Raw genomic sequence first — 10820 nt, 5'->3', positions numbered from 1 at the left:
GGAAATGAATGTTGATGACCAGAAATTTAGAAGTGAGTATTCTGTAGTCACTAACAGTAGCTGGGGCATATCAAAGACACATATTTTATTTTCCAATATTTTAAATGCATCCATACTCTACAGCATTATCAATTCTGGACTCCACATACTTGCAAAAGAACATTTATGAAGTGGAAGAATCCAGGCACTGACATAAATTAAATTCTTTTTTATTCCAAGCAAATTATCACATTCATTCTGATAATTAAGTTAATAGAATTTTTTTTTTCCTGGTAATCATCCTCCTTAGGTTATCCTTCACCTCTCTGTTCCTCAGACTGTAGATCAGGGGGTTCAGCATGGGGACAACAAGAGAATAAAACACGGCTGAAACTTTCTCCTGCTCCAGTGAGTAGTTGGAAGTGGGCTGAATGTAGCTAAAAATAAGAGACCCTGTGAAGACGATGACAGCTGTCAGGTGAGAGGCACAGGTGGAAAAGGTTTTGCGTCTTCCCTCAGCTGAATGGATCCTTAGGATGGCAAACAGAATGTACAAATAGGAGATAATGATAATCAATGTGCTGAAAGAGCCTATAGCCGTTGATAAAACTAAGAAGAGAATCTCATTGATATGGGTATCTGAGCAGGCAAGCTTCAGTAAAGGAGGGAGGTCACAAAAGAAATGTTTGATGATATTGGGTCCACAGAATGACAGTCTCAACAAGCTGCACGTGTGTGTCAGTGAGTTCAAAAGACCCCCGAGATATGACCAAGCCACTAGTTGAACACAAAGCTTCCTACTCATAACCACAGTATAGAGCAGTGGGTTGCAGATGGCTACGTAGCGGTCATAAGCCATCGCAGCCAACAGGAACACTTCTGTGGTCAAAAAACAGAAAAAAAGGAAAGTCTGGGCAACACAGGCGCTATAGGAAATAGTTTTGGCATTTCCTAAGATGTCAGCCAGCAACTTTGGAGCAGAAACTGAAGAATAGTAGAGATCAACAAGAGACAAGTTACTGAGGAAGAAGTACATAGGTGTGTGAAGCTGGGGACTGTACCTGATCAACAGGATCATTCCCAGGTTCCCCAGAAGGGTGGTGATATAAATCAGTAGGAACAGCATGAAGAGGGGAATCTGCAGGTCTTCATGATCTGTCAGCCCCTGGAGGATGAAGTAGTTCACTATGGTGTGATTGTCCAGAGCCGTGTTTATGGGTTTGCATGTACCACACTGTTTTGTACCTGCTGGGAGAAAGTTAGTATGATTATGGGTGGAGGGAAGAGCATTGTATAAATCACATGGGTTGACATTGTTAGGATCATTCTAGTTTGGATGATGTGGGTCTGTTACAACTAATATTTCATTTTTAAACCAGGAAAGTAAGTGACCGACAAGTGCAGATATTTGCCCATGGTCACACAGCAGGCCAGTAACCAAAGTAAATCTGCACCTGAGGTCTGCTGAGCCTCTGTCCAGTGCTCTTTCCAGTATCCAAAGCTGCCTCCCAAATCCTGATCCTTGCTGATTCAAACCTCTCAACATGCAAGCACCCTGACAAGCAGAGCAGTCTCCTCTCAAGCTGAGTACTATGATAGTCTTGGTAGTCTGATGTTCAGTGTATACACCTGTATTCCAGAGAAGCACTTCACAGATTACAGACCCAAGTGAGAAATATGATTTGGTAAAGTCAGAATTCAGGAAGACTAATATCAGGGCGATCATCACATGGAGGCTATAAGAAAGAAATGACTTAAAAGTGTAACATGAGGGTGTGTTTAAGGAGTAGGAGGCTTTTCTGAAACTGGGAGAAGTCACCAATCCTAAAAATAGAGATAAAGTTAGAAGAGAATTTAACATAAATATGCAGAATAGTGTGGGGCAGAAACAAGCAAGAAAGAGAGTCTAGAGGTAGCATGGGGCAAAAGAATGGACCATCAACAAAATAAGTTTTATAACATTAGTGATGTCCTGCGGAAAGAACTGGATCTATGGAGGGGCAGGTCCAGAGCGGGTGTGTTGATGTGGCTGCATGCCCCTTTTGGACCATTCCAAAAGCTGAGCAAGAACTGGGGACTTTTTAAAGTCCTTGAAGCATGTAAGAATTCCCTGCCTCCCTTCCCTTCTATGCTCATCAGCACTTTCCCTCTCCTACCCTGTCTGGTGTTGTTGTTGTTGTTGTCTCCACTATGCCCTGGCTTACCCATGGGTAGAGGATGGCTTCTCATGCACTACTGTTGTACTCCAGACAAGAACAGCAGCAGCACTGGGTATGTTCTCCCTACCAGCCTGGTCCCCCAGTGTCTCCTGCCAGCCTGGGAGCAGGCTCAGGAAGGGGAAACCTGCCTGCTGCTGTTTGTTCTGTCCACAGCAGCAGGGCAGGAGTGACTATTGAGATATCCTCAGTTCCAGATCAGCCTGGGACAGCAGCTGTGGTGGCCAAGGAGGGGAGGGAAGGGGATGTGTTGCTGAGCATGGAGGGGAAGGGAGGAGGTGCTAAGAATGGTGGAGGAGAGGGAGATTTTTACCTAATTTGGGAAGTTTAAAAAAGTCCCTAGCTGCTGCTCCTATGGCATGGTCTGCCCACTCTGGGCACACAGATAGGTTTAGAGCAGGGGGTGCAGCCACCCCTGCAGTGCCAGCTGCTGCTCCCCTCCCCCGCTTTAGAAAACCATGGATCTGTCTATGGAACTAAACGGCCAAACCAGTAGTCCATATGTATCTATACACCCATCCTGATTTTTTTTTGGCTCTTATTTTTTTAAGGGTTAAACATAGAACTCCAAACCTGAAGAGGCACCTTCCTTAGGGAAGTAGGAAAGCAGATCCAATTCCAGATTGGAAGTGTGTGACTCAGATGCTCGTTCAGCTAGCAGCCTGTCATCTGTATCACAGAGGCTTCTGTATGTTTCATGATCTTCTCCTTTCTATGGTCAGTTTCGACTCATCCCCTTTTGAACATGAGACAAACAATAACTTCAGATGCCATTTGTCAGCCTTGTATCCACAAGCAACCATATTTTCAAGTACTGGTACTTAGGAAGGTGGGAAAGTTCATTCTGTCCAGGGTGGAGATTTGACAGAATTGCATCTCTGCAAAAGGGCAGAAGTACTATGTTTCCCTGCTTCACAGAGGGGCAGGCTGTTCACTTTTCAATATATTTATAGCTCAAGGACATGGGGTGTTTTTTATGTTGCTATTAAAAGGCAGTGAGAGATGAAATCCCACAAGTGTGGTAAAGGTCCCAGTTTCAGGCCTTGCACATTTGCATAATTTTTTCCTTCAGAAATTGCAATAACCATTCCCAGAAGTCTTAGTGACAGAACATACACCTACTCTATTTATTTTTCCTCTTAACTAAAATAATTACAAATTTTGCCTCAATGAGCGGGATCACCTGGAAATTTCCCCTGCAAGGAAGCTATTTTCCACTTGAATTAGACATGAAAGATTGCTTAGAACATGAATGATTCCATCCTAAGATACAAAGTTGCTCCATATGAAATGGCAACAACTGGATGAAAACATTTTCTGGATGGAAAAGTGCATTCTTCACAGAACAACAATTTTCACAGGAAGTACCTGCCTTCTCTGAGAAAATTTCTAGATCTCACCATTTTTAGATAGAAATACCAATTGATGAGTATATCTCTGTAACCCTCTAAGTTAAGCATGATTGGGTTGTATGCACTAGAAGAAAGTTTCTCATGATAAAACACAGAAAGTAAAAGACATTCAGTCATCCTAGAATATATAGTCACCTGAAGGGTGAAATCCTAACTGCAAACAAAATCCTGGTGCCCACATCTCTTATGGCTGCAAAGTACACCATATTTTCCTAACCCTTCTCAAACTTGCTTTTTCCCACAGCCCCGCATATTGCCCAAGAGCTTGCTTCTTGTAGGCCTTGGTAGAGTACAGATTAAAGCAATCATCAGTCTCAAGCCATAGAAATAAACCATTGAGACTCTATTGGTCCTACTGAGACCCCAAGACAATGCTTAGTCTCCTTGACATTGCCACATCAAGAATATAGGCCACCTGCCCCCAAAAGAGCTGGTGCACAGTGATCTCTGCCAGAATACCTCCTCCCTTCCAGCCCCACAAAATGCATGTCAATGGCCCAAGGCAGTACCCCTCCACAGACTCTGGATTATGCCTCTTTCCACAGGTAGGTAACCAGGAGGGGGATGCTAGGCCCCACAGGTACAGGAAGAGAGGGATTGCTCCTCTCAGTTTTTGGAAAAAGAAGAAAAGATTGATTTAGTTTAAGATTTTGTCCTTCTGTTTATTGTGGAGGCAGGGTTGCTCTGTGTATAAAATAATGCTCCCAGAACCTGAAGTCAGAGCTGACTTGCTTGTATAAGACAACAGGATAAATGATCTGCCCCTTGTGTTTCTTAGTGCATCCAATACAAAAACAGCCATGACTTGACTCCATCCAGTTTCAATCCTGTTGTGTCATGGCTAAGTCACAGTTATGTATCCAGATACAATGTGCATCTTATACCTCAGAGGCTGGTGCACCCTCAGGAAAGCACTCTGCAATCTGTGACATTAACAGGGTTTGTTTGTTTTTTTTCTAATTAAAAAAAAAAAATCTTCAATTTTTTGCCTGTACGCATCATGGGGTTTAATCCTAATATAATTAAATAAATCTATAAAATTTAGACTTGTTTATTTTGGAGCATTGTGTCAGTGTTTGCACACAATAGGCTTTTGAATAAATTCAGCCCAGTGTGCAATTCCCTGTAAATTCCAGCAGGGGGAGTCAAATACCAATTTACCCCATGCTGTCTTCCCTACTGAATTACAGCAGGAGGCACATGTGCACCAGTAAGTAATACACCAGTAAGTAATATGCCAGTAATTCCCTTCCTCCTTAGTGCCCCTCCCCAACCCAGGAGCCTCTCACTAACCCCCCTGCCCCTGCCAAGTCGCGATCACTTGCACCCTCCTAGGGTCCAGTCTCCAGCAGGCAGCCCATGACAGGGATCCCCACACCAAGCCGTGCATGTCATCCCCTCCCACACCCCTGAACAGCATGAACTCCCATGTTAAAAAATAATGTAAATATATATATAATACTTTTTTTTTAACTATATCAGAAATATAAATGTATACGGGCTAAAAGGAATGAATAGCACACCTGCTCCTTATCCTCTTCCACATTGCCAGTGGCACTTACAGCTGTTGGTGGTGGTGATGGTTCATGCAAAACAGATATTTGCAATTAACACTAATTACAAAAATTAACAGGGTAGTATTCCATCCAGGAAGAGCACACACCAACTGCTGAAACTTCCTTAGCCTGACGAAGGGTTTTGGAACCTGAAAGCTTGCTTAATAATTATTTTCCAACTATTTGGGTTGGTCTAATAAAAGATACCAGGTTCACCCAAGGAACCTTGTCTGCCAGGGTAGTATAGTACATTCAGGGGGGAGGGGGTGGAAAACCTCAGGTCCATCCAACAGTTTTTTTTCCTTGTTTCAGGACTACATTTCCCAGCACCCCCCAGCTGTCTGGATTTGGTACAGTTTCCATGGGGACCCCTGAAAGGGGTGGCTTCCCCCCCACCCCTGTGCAGTGATGCCATGAATACCTGCACATAATGCCCACAATAATGTGTTTTGCACAGCACATGGCTCTGTGCAATGTTGGGGTGACTGGCCTGCACCATCCCTCCCAATCTTTCTCCCAATCTTTCCGTATTTAGATGCATCTCAGCATCTCAGCACATCAGTAAACAATTATGAGGTAGTAAACAGACACCTTTAATCCAGAAAACCATTCTTGGCACAGTTGGATATAAAAGCTGGCTAAGAAGCAGTTGGATATAATGTTTCAACCGGAGACACCTGTAGGAGGATTATTGTCCTCCCAACAACCAAAGCAAATGAACCCCCCTTCTCCCCTCATTACAGACCAAAAAATTGGGGACTCCTGCAGGCTGCTCATACCAACCCCACCCACACCCCCATCTGGGCCAAGGAGAGGTTTATTAACCCTTCACAGAACATGATCTAGGGTGGCTAGGTGGTGTCGGACATTGAGCTGTGCGTGGCCATCCCCCTCCCCCATTTCAATCCCAGCCTGCAAACAATAACCGTGTACCCCAGTCTAGGCAGTTGCTCCAACCCTTCCCCCCATGCCCTACCCATCCTCCACCCCGGTCTCCCCTTACCTTCACCAAAACCTTTTCCCCACCAGTTTTCACAAAAAAGTACTGAAGACACAGATGGTTTCTGGTGTAAATAGGCAAGAATCTTATTTTAATGGAAAGAACAACCACTGCTAGTTGCTGGCAGCATCAATAATATGTGCTGCCAGGCAATTCTGCACAAGGACCACGCAACCAGTGTCTCCATGCTGGTATTGTCACATGCTCCGCACTGCCCACTCACATCTCTGTTGGGTCACTGCCTCTCATGCTTCGTCAGGCCATAACTCACTGAAAACCTACCCCAGGTTTCACAAATATTGTGAAGCATGCAGGCTGCCACTATAAAGTCTGTTATATTTTCTGGGTCCAGCTTAAGCCTGCAGTTAAATGTTGTCCACTGTGTTTTGAGGTGACCAAAGGCATATTCAACAGCCATCTTGTATTTCCTTAGATGGCAGCTGAAAGTCATCTTCTGAGGGTCAATAATGTGCTCTCCATAAGGCTTCATGTGCCAGGGCTTGAGGGGGTAAGCAACATCCGCTATTATAGGTGGGGGATGGCAACATCACCGATTACTGTCTTGGGGACTCCAGGTGTATAGTGTCCTTTCTCCATCAAGCCAAGCAGCGGAGAGTTTCTGAACACACGCACGTCATGCAAGCTGCTTGTCCACCCTGTCTAAATGTTCATGAACCAGCCCCAGTGATCGACCATGGCTTACAGGATCACCAATGCAAATCCTTTCCTGTTTCTGAATGACTTCTCCCCTCTGAGGGAAACCATACAGGGATGTGTGTGCTGTCTAAAGGCCCCACACAGTTAGGGAACCCCATGGCTTTCAGCCCATTAAAAACTTAATGCATGTTACTGAGGCAAATAAAGTTGTTTGCCTTAATGTCCAACATGCAATGTATTGGACCCTGGACAGGATGGCCAGTTTCATCATGGCCATGGCCACCCTCTTGTCTGGAACAATGGCTGGATGCATGACAGTGTCCTGCCTCACAATTTTTGGCACCAGCATGAAGATGATGTGATTAAAAGTCTTCCTGGTCATTCAGAAAGTCTCCAGCCACTGTTGGTCATTCCAAGGGGTCTATACAATTCACTCCCAACAGTCTGAGCTGCTAGTGTGGGCCCAGACCCTGCTTGCTGCTCCTGAGGGTGATCCACAGAGCCTTATCAGCATGCAATTCTGTGCCTGCCTCTTGGCTATCCCACTCCACTGCATATCTAAGTGCCTTTTTTCGCAGGGTGTGTCTACGTGCAGGCATCTCATCTCAAGCGATTAGAAGCAGGGTCATAGCATACACTGCCATCATTACCTGTGTCTTTATTGCATACAGTAAGTCCAAGGCCAGCAGTAGGATACTTAGCAACAGTTCCTCCCCCTCCTCCTCACCCACGTCATCCAGATGCTCCTTGTTGGTGTCTTTACTCATTTTGTCACCATTCTCCATGTCCTTATCACACATTTCTTCTTGAATCTCCATCTGCTCCTTCTTGCTCATCCCGTCTGGATTCTATGAAGCCAGGTTGCTTGCACGTATGTAGCAGGGCTGCTTCTCAGCACACAGCACCACTACCAAGCACAGGGAGGGCAAGGGTGGGTGGGGAGGCTCTCAGTGGTAATAGAAGCTGCATTCAGTCAATTAGCACTGCAAGTGTCTTCCTATCTGCATGTCAGTGATTACTCCAGTCAGGTGTTCATGCACTGGTTGTTGATGCAGCAGAGCTTTTCCCTTTTACTGTAGTTGGGGGCTGTGGGAAAGGTGATGCACCATGCACTCACCCACTTCAAACTCAGTTGTGGGGTTTAGGATGACCAATGGTGCCCTGGGTTTAAGATAATTGTTCTTACCAGATCAATGAATTAGCACACCCAAGCAGTATGTACACAGAAAATGGTAGATAGTTGTCACGTGTGCCACCCCATTCTCAGGTTACTGACCTTTGAAAGAAACACCTCTCCAGAAAACAGGCCTGACCTGCAATAACCTAATTTTGAAAAAAAACATATCCCCAGAAAGGAGCCTTACCCCACAGTACCCCAGAAGAAAAGCAGTTGCCCTGCAAGAGCCCTGGCTTGCAAGCCAGCTCTCCCCAGACAGGAGCCTGGGCCTGCAAGAACCCTGGCTTGGAACCAACCTCTTCCCATAAAATGCAGTTGCCCAGCAAAAGAGCCCTGGCCTGCAAGCCAGCTCTCTCCATAAAAACAAAACAACAACAACAACAACAAACAAAACAAAAAAACACAAAACAAACAAACAACTCCCCCCCAAGAAAACAACTGGCTTTGAGAGCCCTGGTTTGAAAGCCAGCTCTCCCCAGACAGGAGCCTGGGCCTGCAAGAACCCTGGCTTGAAACCAACCTCTTCCAAGAAAAAGCAGATGCCTAGCAAAAGAGCCCTGGCTTGCAAACCAGCTCTCCCGGCAAAAGACCCTTCCCCCACAGTAGCCCAGGTTTGAAACATGGGTGTGTGATGGACACGGATATGTTTTAATAGCTAACATTAACACATCTCAAAGGAGCGCCCATCTGGCCCTGATTCTGTGGCACTGAGAGGCTACGGAAAGTCAGGCACAGACACAAGTGGGTGTGATCAGACACAAGTGTGTGTGATCATCATTATTGATTTGACAATTTGTTGATGTTTAACATTTTTTTATCCCAAGTTACATAGATAATTGTAAAAAAGTTAGCTCAAAACATATTGACCAGGGCCACGTCTCATAGCAAAGAGCACAGACCCTATGCATCTGACAAGCAAGGTATTTTATAATTAAAGGTGACTGAAAGTTGGTAATTTTATAATGGTATTTTCATCTTTCTTATTTTCTTTCCAAATATGAGAGGAAAAAATCCAAATCTTCTGAATAGTAAGTACTGTGACAGAGCAGCTTTAGTGCTCCACTACTTTAAGGGCTGGAGCAGGCAGCCAGCAGGTGTCTGACCATGGTGGCCATTTTAATGCCCAGTTCTCAAGGCTGAGGCAGTAGTTTGCTGCCTGCCAGCATGGGAGAAACAGCACCTTGATAAGCTACTGCTCCTGGAACATCTCAGAAGTAAGGGAAGGGGCTATGGGGAAGTAGGAGGCTCCTGGTTCTGGGCATGACCTAAAACTGCACCCTGCTGGGGTAGGCAGGCCTGGTGGGACTGCCTGTGGCAGGGCAGTGCCATTTAAAAGCTGGAACTGAAAACCTCTCCAGTGAAAGGTGGGTAGGGTGCCATCTGGTGGGTCATTGAGAGTGTTGGGCCAGGTACACTCAGAGAGGAGCGCCTGAGCAGGGTATTCAACCCTGGGGCCCCAGAGTAGGGATGGAGTGTTGGCCTGAGGAAGGGGTAATGTGGCCCAATGAGGGGCTAGGGGCATAATAAGTCTGGAGTTGGTGAATTGACTTGCAACCACTCAGATGAAGATTGCGGAGAGACCCAAAAGGCTGAGATAGGGTCAATCAAAGAATGAAGAGCTAATCCTGATTACCCTATGGGGATGCTCAAGGGAGCAGGACAGGGTGTGTGTGGCCCAGGGACAGGCAGTATGTGAGAAGCCCCAGTGAAAGAAGGGCAGAGTGAAAGAGGCTCCTGTGAGAGAGGGGTGGTGCACATGTGGCCCAGAACAGGGCGGTGTGTAAGAGACCAAATTATGCACTGAGTTTGGCCCGGCCTTAAGCTGGAATTAGAACAAATGTTATGTCATCTGCAAGGCATGAGACATGTGTAAGGGGAGGTCAGAGCATGTATGTACTGCCCATTACAGCTGGGCACTCGAAGGCAGCCTCCTGCCTTATAGATTTCATAGATTTCATAGAATTTGGGCTGGAAGGGACCTCAGAAGATCATCAAGTCCAGCCACCAGCCTGAAGGGCAGGAAGTCAGCTGGGGTCATAGGATCCCAGCAAGATAAGCATCCAATTTACTCTTGAAGGTGTTCAGTGTAGGTGCTTGAACCACCACTGATGGCAAGCTATTCCAGACCTTGGGGGCTTGGACAGTAAAGAAATTCTTCCTTATGTCCAGCCTGAAATGGTCTTGTAGTAGTTTATAACTGTTCAACCTTGTCATCCCTTGGGGCGCTCTGGTGAACAAACATTCCCCCAGATACTGATGGTCACCCCTGAAAAACTTATAGGTGGCCATCAGATCACTCCTGAGCCTGCACTTTTCCAGGCTAAAGAGCCCCATAGCTCTCAGCCTGTCATCATAAGGTCTGTTTTCCTAACTTCTGATCATGCACGTGGTTCTTCTCTGGACCCTCTCAAGCTTCTCCACATCCTTTTTGAATTGTGAAGCCCAAAACTGGATACAGTACTCCAGCTGCGGCCTCACAAAGGCCGAGTACAAGGGGAGAATGACATTAACATTCCAATTACTTTACAACCAGATGTGGCAGGAAAGTGAGGCAGGAGGTGTGCCCACAGACAGGAGGCGGGGCCGCATGACCATGCAGCCTGGGAGCTTGCCCCATCACAGTACCCTGATAAAATCTGCGTGAAATTCAAATGATTCAGATGGAGATGAAATCTCTGCTAAGCCTCTAGCCTGAGTAGAGCACAACAAGCCTCAAAGCTCCTCTGTGCTGCGCTACCTGTGGGGCTGGGACTGAGAAAGTAAGGCAAAGTACTTTGCTGTCCTACCATTGGTAGAAGTTGATAACATTAGATAATGTGTCTA

General features: G+C 45.9%; 1 protein-coding gene across 1 annotated transcript; it reads right to left on the bottom strand.

The window, feature by feature from the left end:
• Nucleotides 1-244: 244 nt before the first annotated feature.
• On the bottom strand, nt 245-1216 carry LOC132248660 (olfactory receptor 1052-like). Its single transcript, XM_059722447.1, has one exon. It carries the CDS (start codon nt 1103-1105, stop codon nt 245-247), a length of 861 nt encoding a protein of 286 aa, XP_059578430.1. The 5' UTR covers nt 1106-1216.
• Nucleotides 1217-10820: the final 9604 nt, after the last annotated feature.

The sequence above is a fragment of the Alligator mississippiensis genome, chromosome 2 (assembly GCF_030867095.1).
Source record: "Alligator mississippiensis isolate rAllMis1 chromosome 2, rAllMis1, whole genome shotgun sequence".
Classification (NCBI taxonomy): Eukaryota; Metazoa; Chordata; order Crocodylia; family Alligatoridae; genus Alligator; species Alligator mississippiensis.
The sequence above is the reverse complement of the archived record's forward strand: the minus strand, read 5'-3'. Positions and strand labels throughout refer to the sequence as shown.

Excerpts from the sequence above, each read along its gene's own strand:
- LOC132248660 (XM_059722447.1), bottom strand. The coding sequence starts at position 1,105 with ATGCTGTTCCTACTGATTTATATCACCACCCTTCTGGGGAACCTGGGA.